General features: G+C 40.7%; 1 protein-coding gene across 3 annotated transcripts in view; it reads right to left on the reverse strand.

Annotated features, from left to right (window-relative positions):
- Positions 1–3857: 3857 nt before the first annotated feature.
- The window catches only part of LOC309393652 (cytochrome P450 2J2-like), a 31529-nt gene continuing 22601 nt past the window's right edge, over positions 3858–12785 (reverse strand). For all 3 annotated transcript variants that reach the window (XM_081956103.1, XM_081956102.1, XM_081956104.1), the window contains 3 exons: positions 9283–9470; positions 5851–5989; positions 3858–4474 (listed from right to left, as the gene is read on the reverse strand). In XM_081956103.1, the coding sequence (XP_081812229.1) occupies positions 4284–4474; positions 5851–5989; positions 9283–9470 (518 nt within the window). In that variant the 3' untranslated portion in view covers positions 3858–4283. The remainder of the gene's footprint in view (positions 4475–5850; positions 5990–9282; positions 9471–12785) is intronic.

Consider the following 12785-nt stretch of genomic DNA (forward strand, 5'->3'; position numbering starts at 1 on the left):
AATCTTTCTTAAATTTTACATTGCCTGCCTTTACAAGCCACTTAAATTGCAGTTAGTCTAAAACACAATGGCCCGTGTTAAGGGACTGGAGGCTAAAACATACGAAGAACAGTTTTAGGAACTGGGTATGTCTAGTTTAATGAAAAGAAGGACTAGGGGAGACATGATAGCAGTTTTCCAATATCTCAGAGGTTGCCACAAATCAGAGGGAATCAAACTATTCTCCAAGGCACCTGAGGGTAGAACAAGAAGCAATGGGTGGAAACTAATCAAGGAGAGAAGCAACTTAGAACTGAGGAGAAATTTCCTGACAGTTAGAAGCATTAATCAGTGGAACAACTTGCCTCCAGAAGTTGAGAATTCTCCAACACTGGACGTTTTTAAGAAGATGTTGGATAGCCATTTGTCTGAAACGATATAGGGTTTCCTGCCTAGGCAAGGGGTTAGACTAGAAGACCTCCAAGGTCCCTTCCAACTCTGTTATTCTGTTCTATGTGCTAACTGTACCTATCCAACTGGCCCTACACTGACTGCCACTTATTTTCTGGATGTAATCGAAAGAGATGGTTTTGACCTCTAAATCCCTTTATACTGGAATGCCTCAAACTCACAGAATTGCCTGCTACAACCAGGATTATTTCAATTTATTAGGGTCCTCAGAAGAAAATGCCTTGTAGTGTCTCACTTTCCAGAAATTAAAAGATCTTGAAATGAGGATAGACTGTTCCTCACTTGCTGTCCCTGTTTTCTGGACAGACTCTCAGTAGATACGTAAGTAAATTTATTGTTAAAAGTCTGTAGAGATTCTATCAATGTTGTTGATATGGACAACACTGAATGGAATTTGCACTGGCTATGGGAGATGTGGTGATGCCCTCCATAACTGAGGCAAAATCCTACCAGTGAATTGTGACTGCAGGGAGGAAAAGCAAAGTATCCAACATATAGTGAGAGAGCGCCAAAATAGAGCAGAGACTTTGCTGGTTTCCTGGCAGTGACAAATGAAGCAAAAACATAAATCTGTAATCCAGATATACGTTTATGATATTTTAGATTTTATATGTCATATTTTGGATTTTTATCTCCTGCGTTTTTATCGAATTGCGTAATACGAATGTGCAATATACGATGATACTGTTGTAACCAAAGGTCATGATTTATCATGTGCCATAAAATAATAGTAATATATGGTAAAATAAGACGATAAATGGGCTTTATGGCTTTAAATGTTGCAAGTGCCCAGAGTTGCCTTGAGACAAGGAGTGGCAAATAAAATAAAATAAAATAATAAAATAAAATAAAATAAAATAAAATAAAATAATAAAATAAAATAAATAAAATAAAATAAAATAAAATAAATAATAAATAAAATAAATAATAAAATAAATAAAATAAATAAATAAAATAAAATAAAATAAAATAAAATAAAATAAATAAAATATAAAATATAAAATAAAATAATAAAATATAAAATAAAATAATAAAATATAAAATAAAATATAATATAATATAATATAAAATAAAGTGTTCATGTAAAAAGGCTACATAAAAATAAAGCCAGCACTACAGCTAAAAACTTAAATATGCCCTCAAAGCCCTCCCTTTGTCTTAATCTTTAACATTTTTAATCATCCTTGCCTGTTTTTAAATTTTAACTTTTATGCACTGTTTTTATATATTAATAAATATGATTTTTTAATTTAATTTAATTTAATTTAATTTAATTTAATTTAATCTAATCTAATCTAATCTAATCTAATCTAATTTAATTTAATTTAATTTAATTTAATTTAATTTAATTTAATTTAATTTAATTATTTAATTTAATTTAATAATTTAATTTGATTTGATTTGATTTGATTTGATTTGATTTGATTTAATTTAATTTAATTTAATTTAATTAATTTAATTTAATTTATTTAATTTAATTAATTTAATTTAATTTAATTTAATTTAATTTAATTTAATTAATTTAATTTAATTTAATTTAATTATTTAATTTAATTTAATTTAATTTAATTATTTAATTTAATTATTTAAATATATCCGGCAGTTCCAAAATGCTATTGATAAAATAAATAAACATAAATAAACATTTTCCTCCCCCAGAGATGAGGCCAGACCCCACTCTCCTGGCTTTTAGGAAATGTTTGAAAACTTGGCTCTGCTGAATCATTTTGGGCCTGCTGAGGTACGTGCAGCCATGCGATTGGCTAGCGCCTTGAAGGTGCTCCCCTGCCTTTTTAATTCTGAATTTAAATGTTTTCTTCTTGTTTTCACCTGCCTTGTATTTTATATTTATATCTTTCATGTTTTAAGAAAGCATGCTGGCTTGTGAAAACCCTATGTGTCTTCCTCAGGTTTTTCATAGAAAACAAATATGGCGGCTTGGTGAAAAGAGGGATGGACAACTGCTACGTTCACCACTGTGTGGTGGGTTTCTTGAGTCAAAAAAGACTGGATGGACCCCAGACCCAATGAGACCTCAAAAGTCTTGGATGCCGCCTCTTTCCCCTTTTATCTCTTTCCATTTTATTAGACAAAATTAGATTTCCTTCATTAAAAATGAAGTTGTATCAGAGGTGCGTTGTTCCCTGTTCGGCCCGGTTCGGCCCGGTTTGGCCGAACTGGTAGTGGCGACAGCGAGAAGCTCCACCCGCCCTGACGTTTCTGCACATGCACGAGTGAACCGGTAGTAAACCGATTAGCAACCACCACTGAGTTGTACGCTTCTCTTCATTTTACAGACCTACATATATGTAGACCACATTTCTGGGATTGTATTAAACTGACAAAATCTATTCAGCTCTTCTCCTCATGACCAATTATAATGCGCATTTACATTTTCCTCTTTATTTATATTGTTGTGTTCCCCTGTTTTTATATGTTATATTTTTATTGCGTTCTACTTTTAGATTTTTTATTTATTTATCCCAGCTTCACTGTTTTTATAGATAATTCAAGGTGACGAAGATGCCTAATACTCCATCTCCCTCCTATATTTCCCACAACCACCACCTTGTGAGGTGATTTGAGCTGAGAGGGATTGACTGGCCCAAAGTCACCCAGCCAGTTTTCATGCCTAAGGTAGGACTAGAACTCCCAATCTCCTGGTTTCTCAGCCAGCACCTTAACCACTACTCCAAACTAGCTCTGTTGTATTAGAAAGCTTGTTTTTATACCTGTTTCCTCAGAAACATTGCAATGATTCTTTGTTTGTTTCTATTTCAGTCTCTGTGCTCTTTCTCCATACTAAATATACTTTTACTATAATATTTACAACTATCAACACATTGTAAAGTGAATTTTGATGAATCTCGAGGCTTAATTATGCATTATGTTAAAAACAAAACAAAACACTTTTTCCCTTTTCCTCATCTTTGGAGATTCCTTTTCTAATTATTTACAAAGTGCTTCCATTCTAGTTGTTATTATTGTATTTTTGTAAGGTGTGCATTGAGGGTGTATATGTCATAGTAAGACTAAGACTGTATTACTTTTATTCTTCTCTTCCTTCCTAGTACCTATCTCTTCCCACTTATGACTATAACCATGTTGCTTTATCTTTAAAATGTATATTGTTCTATTTGTTTCCTAGTATAATTTGATTGCTTATTAGTAACCTATGACTATCAGTAAGTGTTGTATCTTATGATTCTCGATGAATGTATTATATTCTATTTTTCTTTGTGTACACTGAGAGCATCTGCACCAAAGACAAATTCCTTGTGTATCCAATCACACTTGGCCAATAAAGAATTCTATTCTATTCTATTGACATTTTCTGAAAATACATTGCTCTTAGTATGTAAATCTCAATGTGATCTACTAATCGACGTAAAAAAGAATGTACCATATCCTGAATGCTACAATTTATTTAATACACTCCCGCAAGATTTTTTTTCAAAGACACCAAGAGAATTTATTGTTATGTATTACAATACAATTAGTGCACCAATAGATACCTGAAAGAACAGGTTAGGGATACATTAATTATCATGGAGAAAATCTATCTTTCTGGTCACTCGAGTTAAACATGACTTCATGGGACATAATCAAAAAATGCTATGCACTGCAAAGAACCAAATATTGCACATTGAAGTAGTAACGTCTAACAAGGAAGAATGTGTCAGGCAATCGTCACCAACTCAGCAATCCAATCCTTCAAAGAGGCGACTCGTTCTGCGAATTTCTACTCAAGATTGAATTGAGCAAGTTGAGATTGAACCTCACAGTGGGGAAAAGCTATTATAAAATCAGAGTGTGCCATTGATAATTGGAATTTATGACGTCTTGCGGTGAGGAACAGCACAGATTTTATAAGAATGGGGACATGTTGTCCACCCCATTCTTGGTTGTTCACTGGTTTTCTTCTCTCCTTCTGGTAACTGGAAGGTGAATGTCTTGAGCAGATGTATAAAGAAGGTAAAGGACTCGGCTCTTGCTAATCTATCCTCTAAAGACCCATCTGACTCTGTGGAGGAAAGGGGGAGGCATCATTACAAAATAATCATGAAACAACAATTCATGACAACATGGAGAAAGGAAGTCACTGAGGTTAAAGGTTGAAAAACCAAATTTAAATCCAGAGCAAAATCTTGTCAATAATTATTATTATATGGTTTGATTATTAAGCTAGCATTTCTGTAGCCCAGTACTTGCAGCACTAGGCTCAGTGGTGGGTTCCAGCCGGTACAGCGCCATACGGCCATACTGGTAGTAGTCAGAAGCAGCTGACAGCGTACCGGTACGGTGGCTGGTTTGTCCCACCCGCCCATCCGCATTCTATACCTGTTTTTAAAGCAACCAGCCAATTGCGCAGATGCGCACAGCGTGTGGCACCTACGCGATCTCTGACAAGCAGCTGGGTGTCACAGGGGGAGTGGAATGTGCATGCGTGCACAGCGCACGTACACCAACAGGATACTCGGCCCCCTGAGCAGCTTACGGTAGTGACGGGGAGAGGAACCCACCACTGACTAGGCTATCATGGCGGAAATTTAATTCCAGCTTACTGCGCATAGTGTTAACTCATGTGAAGAATGATTTGTAAGTTGTACTTATGTAGTAGTTTAATGTGTTGTTGAAAATCTAGCCAACTAGTGTATGACTCATTCAGTGAAAAATAGTTTAGCATGACTCATCAACCTTGTCATGTCCCTATTTCTGCAACACACATACAAAAAATGTACTTTCACTGGCCAAGTTATAGAATGTTTAAAAGTTTCAGGTTGTATATAAGAGACAGATAAGTCAGGGACTCGCAACTGATCTCCAAGTCTTGTGATATGATCTAAATGCATTTTTTATCTTTGAAAACAAGACATAGCTTCTCTCTCTCTCTCTCTCTCTCTCTCTCTCTCTCTCTCTCTGTGTGTGTGTGTGTGTGTGTGTGTGTGTGTGTGTTTGTGTGTGTTCCATCTTAACTCTGGCACGCCTAGAGCAATTTCAACCAAACTTGGTACACAGATGACTTACTCTCTGGAAACAAATACTGTGGGGATAAGACACCCCTAACACCCCTCAGGGTGTGTGTTCTGTTAAGATACAGCCTGTTGTGCCTTAAAATGGCTTCTACTGTACTGCCATAAAATGGCTTCTACTGTATAGCACAGTGGAGTTGCCATGGTAATTGCTTCACAGTACTCCACAGGAGGGCTCCCTCTGGTAAGGGGAAAATCCAACATTAGAAATTGCGTATGTTTGGTCTGGACATTTTCAACAACATCAGGGCTTTTCCTTTCTAACACAGGATTAGGATAAATAAACACCTGGCCAACGCTAGGTTATCAGCTAGTTTAAAATAAAAATCACATCATCTATATGACAATAAATCACTTTTATATTTACCACCAGCAAGGAGTTGAAATTCTTTTTTGGCAACAAATTCTCCATCGTCCAAAAAATGACTTGGGTTGAATTGTTCAGGTGTCTCCCATAGTTTGGGATCAAGCAACACTGAATTCAGATCTGGGTTAATAAAAGTTCCCTGGAAGTAATTTAAAAAAAAGTTGACTCAAAACATCAAAATGATCCCATTTCAAATCACTTCCTCACTTTCACAGGACCAGTTTTTGAGCACTTTCACACAACGTGTGAAAACTTCGTCAATTTGAAAACTAACCATACAGTATTTCTGTGGCAGATTTGAACTTAGACTGATTTGTGGTGCCTCTTATGAAACTGAGCTAGCAAAACTCATTCTGAATATGTACTGTATAAAGCAGGGGTGTCCAAACTTGGGAACTTTAAGACTTGTGGACTTCAACTCCCAGAATTCCCCAGCCAGCCTGGCTGGGGAATTCTGGGAGTTGAAGTCCACAAGTCTTAAAGTTCCCAAGTTTGGACACCCCTGGTATAAAGTAAAGGGTCCTTTGTGCTCTCTGAGCTTGCTTGTTTTTTTGCAGACGTCTCATTACCCTAACTAGGTAACATCATCAGTGCTAGCATCATGTATAAAGTAAAGATTCCCCTCTCACATATGTTCCCGACTCAGAGGGGGTAGTGCTCATCTCCGTTTCAAAGCTGAAGAGCCAGCGCTGTTGTCTCCATGGTCATGTGGCCGGCCTGACTCAACGCCGAAGGCCCATGGTACGCTATTACCTTTCCACCAAAGGTGATTCCTATTTTTCTACTTGCATTTTTACGTGCTTTCGAACTGCTAGGTTGGCAGAAGCTGAGACACGTAATGGGAGCTCACTCCATTACACTACAGGTTCTACATTTAGGCAACAAAAATGGAATGCACAGGTACAGTATAGGTGATACCTTGCTCAGTAGTAGTAACTGTGAAAGGGATCTTGGAGTCCTAGTGGACAACCATTTAAATATGAGCCAGCAGTGTGCAGCAGCTGCCAAAAAAGCCAACACAGTCCTAGGCTGCATCAACAGAGGGATAGAATCAAGATCACGTGAAGTGTTGATGCCGCTTTATAATGCCTTGGTGAGGTCACACTTGGAATACTGCATTCAGTTCTGGTCGCCACGATGTAAAAAAAGATGTGGAGACTCTAGAAAGAGTGCAGAGAAGAGCAACAAAGATGATTAGGGGACTGGAGACTAAAACATATGAGGAACGGTTGCAGGAACTGGGTATGTTTAGCTTAAGAGAAAGAAGGACTAGGGGAGACATGATAGCAGTGTTCCAATATCTCAGGGGTTACCACAAAGAAGAGGGAGTCAACCTATTCTCCAAGGCACCTGAGGGCAGAACAAGAAGCAATGGGTGGAAACTAATCAAGGAGAGAAGCAACTTAGAACTGAGGAGAAATTTCCTGACAGTTAGAACAATTAATTAGTGGAACAGCTTGCCTCCAGAAGTTGTGAATGCCCCAACACTGGAAGTCTTTAAGAAGATGCTGGATAGCCATCTGTCTGAAATGGTATAGGGTTTCCTGCCTAGGCAGGGGGTTGGACTAGAAGACCTCCAAGGTCCCTTCCAACTCTACTATTGTATTGTATTGTATTGTATTGTATTGTATTGTATTGTATTGTATTGTACACAGCTCTAGGAATTTGAACCGCTCAACCCCCAACCTTTCTGATTGACAAGCTCAGTGTCTTAGCCACTGAGCCACCACATCCTTCTCAGCTTCATGTATAAAGTAATATACTTTTCCTGGTGTTTTTTTTTTAATCCTCACGAAACCCATGAACTATAGGTGGCCACTGTTGAAAAGAAAGAAAGAAGCTACATGGAAATTTTAGTACAGCTTCACTGGAGGTCTTCAAACAAAGTTTGAGGATCATCTATCTGAGATCCTTGTATGAATGCTGCACTGAGAAAGGCTTGGATTAGATGTCTATAGTTGGCCTATAGCAGTGGTAGGATCCTACCGGTTTAACAACCGGTTTGGTGATTGCATGTTTTGCCTGATGCATGCTCTACACGTGTGCACCGTTTTAGCAAAGCTTCCCTTCCACATTCCTTCTGGGGAGTAACACAGCTGAGGTGTGGCAATCCACTCTGCTGAGAGGATATAGGAAAGTAAAGCACAGGGGCAGGCAGGTGAGCCCACCTGATCGTTGGAGCGAACCGGTTCACTCCCAACTGATCATCGGAGCTACCGGTTTGCCAGAACCGGTCTGAACTGGCTGAGTCCCACCCCTGGCCTATGGTACTTTATACCTCTAGGATTCTATGAAAAGAAGAAATCAGCAGCTGTTCATGAACTATTTTAGAAAGTCTTTGAAAAGTATCACTGTTTCTTCTTGACATGAATCTCATTACTGATGCAATAGCGGCTATGAATAGTTATTTACTTAAAATACCTTGATTGTCACCTATTCTACATGCCATAAACTTGTAGATTAAATATCAAAGGCTATAAAATTATGTCAAAAACTCCCAAAATCCCAAAGGCAAACGCTTCTCCATCTTTCAAGGTTCAATTGTGATTGCCCTACCTCACTGTATGTGGAAAGAGCCAACTTTTTAAGGCCTTCAAGAAAGATAGAAGGATTAGAGGTCTACTGGATCTTGGAGAAGAATGTTTCACAGAGTTACAGAGTCACCGGAATATAGAATAATAGAGTTGGAAGGGACTTTGGAGGCCTTCTAGTCCAACCCCCTGCTTAGGCAGGATACCCTAAACCACTTTAGACAAATGGTTATCTAATCTCTTCTTAAAACTTCCAGTGTTGGAGCATTCACAACTTCTGGAGGCAAGTTGTTTCCTTGATTAATTTTCTAACTGTCCAGAAATTTCTCCTTAGTTCTATGTTGTTTCTCTCCTTGATTAGTTATGTTGTTTCTCTCCTTGATTAGTTTCCACTCATTGTTGTTTCTCTCTATGTTGTTTCTCTCCTTGATTAGTTTCCACCCATTGCTTCTTGTTCTACCCTCAGGTGCCTTGGAGAATAGTTTGACTCCCTCTTCTTTGTGGCAACCCCTGAGATATTGGAAGACTGCTATCATGTCTCCCCTAGTCCTTCTTTTCATTAAACTAGACATACCCAGTTCCAGCAACCGTTCTTTATATGTTTTAGTCTCCAGTCCCCTAATCCTCTTGGTTGCTCTTCTCTCCACTCTTTCGAGAGTCTCCACATCTTTTTTACATCGTGGCGACCAAAACTGGATGCCGTATTCCAAGGCATTATAAAGTGGTACTAACACTTCACGTGATTTTTTTAACACTTCACGTGTTAAGCAATTTCTACTGTGGAGGCAGGCCTGAAGGCCCAATGTAAAGGATGGCATTCTGGTCTGACAACATGATGTTTATGTGATCTATAGGAGCCATATAGTCATTCATTCATTGCTATATCGCCATTCTCCCATACCTTGGGAGCAAGAAAACCAAAGATATTCACGTCCTTTGCACATTGTTTGATGATTCTGAATAAGAATGCATGTTTCGTGCGCTGGATCTCGTGAATCACAGCACTGGTATAAGGTAGTTTTTTCCAATCTCGGTGGCTAACAGCATTTTCAGAACCCAAAACCTTTTCTATCTCCTTATGGACTTTATCTGAAAAAAAAAAATGAAAGGGGGGGAGGGGAGAACATTTTACTTTGGGAAATGCTTGTGGCTATGTCACATTTGCAAAGTAAGTCAGGCATCGTTAGGTTTCTCCCCATAACAACAACTTTAGAAGGTTGGACTGAAAGAACCCCGCAGAGCAATGTCAGTGAAGGTGGATTTGAACCTGGGTCTGTTGGGTCCAGAGGTGGGCTCCTACCAGTTCAGACCGGTTCGGCCAAGTACCATATTTTTCAGAGTATAAGACGCACTGGAGTATAAGACGCAGCAAGATTTTGAAGAGGAAAATTTTTTAAATAAGGGTTTTGCACTCTGCAAACCTCCCCAAAACAGCCCATTTTTTGCGAAAACGGGTGTGTTTTCCCTCCAAAAAGGCATAAATAGCCTTTAGAGTGCTCCTACAGGGTCCGAGGGGCAAAAATAAGCAAACAATGGCCTGTTTTTCGTGAAAATGGGCCCGATTTTCATTAAAAATGGGCATGGATAGCCTTTAGGAAGCTTATTGGGTGCTCCTGGGGGCTGGGAAGTATAATTGAGCAAGAAATGGCCTGTTTTTTTGCTCATATCTGCCCTCCCCAGCCCCCAGGAGCTCTCTGAAAGCCTCCTACAAGCTATGCATGGCCATTTTGGTGAAGGGGATGTGGTTTCGGGAGGCAAAAAATGCTGCATTCAGTGTATAAGATGTACCCAGATTTTCAGCCTCTTTTTTGAGGGGAAAAGGTGCGTCTTATACTCCGAAAAATATGGTAGGTAGTAACTTGGACTGCTATGTCCCCGAACCTTTTCTATCGGCAGCACCATAGGTGCCGCCATCTTGTTTTTTGCTTCTGTATATGCGCAGAAGCATTTTTAGTACTGTGCATCAAGCGTGCGTGCACAGCGTATCCCTGAGCAAACCGGCAGTAGCAGTAGCCAGAACCCACCCCTGGTTCGGTCCTATATAATGTGCCAACTTTTGTTGCTACATGAAGCCAAAATCTGAATTTCTCAGTCTAATCTTTCACAGATGGATAGTAGCATAGCTCCAGAGCTCCAGGTATTCTATCGTTTCGGACCGGTTCGGTAGCGGAAATTGCGGGTGGCCCTTCCTACCTGCCCTGGCTCTACGGCATCCCATTTAGGCCCTTTTTCCGCCAAAAGCGCATGCGCAGATGGCTGTGTGCACGTATGCTCACATTTGCAAACCGGTAGGGAAGGTAAGTGAATACCACCCCTGCACAGCTCCCAATATTCCAAGCCAAGATGTCCATGGAAAATCCTTTGCAGCCCATCTGGAAGACAGGATGCTGTTACATTGACTTTATGAGACAGGTTGAGGAGATGCTGCCTAAGAAATTGGTCAAATAAAAGAGGGCATAGCCTGCAGTTGGATAGCCGGTGGAGCAAGAAACTGAGAAGGCACCCTTTCTAGTTTCTCAGACGGTAAAGGAGATGGCAGAAGACCTGAGACTTCAAACTTGCAAGATTCTGTTAAGATAGCTTTACAATAAAGTTAGAATATGAATGAGCCACATAGGAACCTTATGGATAGGAAGGGAAGGTTTCCTATGCAGATAGAATAGAATAACAGAGTTGGAAGGGACCTTGGAGGTCTTCTGGTCCAGCCCCCTGCTTAGGCAGGAAACCCTACACCATTTCAGACAAATGGTTATCCAACATCTTCTTAAAAAACTTCCAGTGTTGGAGCATTCACAACTTCTGGAGGCAAGTTGTTCTACAGTTGTTAATTTTGTCAGAAAATTCTTCTTAGTTCTAGGTTGCTTTTCTCCTTGAATACTTTCCTTTCATTGCTTCTTGTCCTGCCCTCAGGTGCTTTGGAGAATAGTTTGACTCCCTCTTCTTTGTGGCAACCCCTGAGATATTGAAATACTGCTATCATGTTACACCTAGTCCTTCTTTTCATTATTTTATTTTATTTTATTTATTTTCTTCGAATTTCTAGACCGCCCCCTCTCCTGAAAAGGACTCGGGGCGGTGTACAGTCCACACAACAAACAATAAGTATCAAATACAAATATAAATACAGATATAAATACACATAAGGAGGAGGTTAAAAATTTAAAAAGAACTGTACGGAAGAAAATAAATCTGGTTCTAAAAACCCTAAAATCAGTTAAATTTAAAACCGTACCCTATAAATAACCAGGTAAGAATATGTTTCCAGGAGGTAACAGTTGTCACAATTATAATTATGCCAGGCCAGCTAATCGAAACAGGTGAGTCTTCAATTTTTGTCGGAAGGAGCGGAAGTCTGTAGTGGTTCTGATATCGGGGGGGAGGTCATTCCAGAGGGTTGGGCCCATCACAGAGAAGGCCCTACTCCTTGGTGTCGCCCGCTGGCATTGCCTAGTGGACGGCACCTGGAGAAGCCCCTCCCTGTGAGAGCGGATTGGCCGCAGGGATGTATGTGGGAGGATGCGATCCCGCAAGTAACTAGGTCCTGTGCCATGGAGCGCTTTAAAGATGGTAATCAGGACCTTGAAACGCACCCGAAAAACTACAGGTAGCCAGTGCAGCTCGCGCAGGAGAGGTGTTACATGGGAGTATCTAGAGCTCCCCATGACAACCCGCGCGGCCGCGTTCTGGACTAGCTGCAGTCTCCGGGCGCGTCCCAAGGGAAGCCCCATATAGAGAGCGTTACAGTAGTCTAGGCGAGACGTCACCAGCGCATGAGTGACTGTGCGTAGGGCATCCCGATCCAGAAGGGGGCACAATTGGCGCACCAGGCGAACCTGGTGGAACGCCCCCCTTGCCATGGCTGCCACATGGTCATCCATTGACAGCCGGGCATCTAGGAGGACGCCCAAATTGCGCGCCCGTTCCACAGGGGGCAATTGCTCGCCCCCTATGGCCAGCGATGGGGGTCAGCTGGCTGAACCGAGGCGCCGGTAGCCACAGCCACTCAGTCTTGGAGGGGTTGAGTTTGAGTCTGTTGTCCCCCATCCAGACCCCGATGGCTTCCAAACACCGGGACATCACTTCAACAGCCTCGTTGGGGTGGCTCGGGGTTGAAATGTACAGCTGAGTGTCATCAGCGTACAGATGGTATTCAACCCCAAAACCACGGATGATCTCGCCCAGCGGCTTCACATATGTATTGAACAGAAGGGGCGAGATGACCGACCCCTGCGGCACTCCACAAGAGAGTGGCCTCAGGGTCGATCTCTGCCCCCCCGTCAACACATATTGCATCCGGCCGGAGAGGTAGGAGCCGAACCACCGCAAAACGGTGCCTCCGACTCCCATCCCCTCCAGCCGGCGCAGTAGGATACCATGGTCGATGGTATCAAAAGCCGCTGAGAG

This window comes from Natrix helvetica, assembly GCF_964273705.1.
Source record: "Natrix helvetica genome assembly, chromosome: 5".
In the NCBI taxonomy this organism is placed as follows: domain Eukaryota; kingdom Metazoa; phylum Chordata; class Lepidosauria; order Squamata; family Natricidae; genus Natrix; species Natrix helvetica.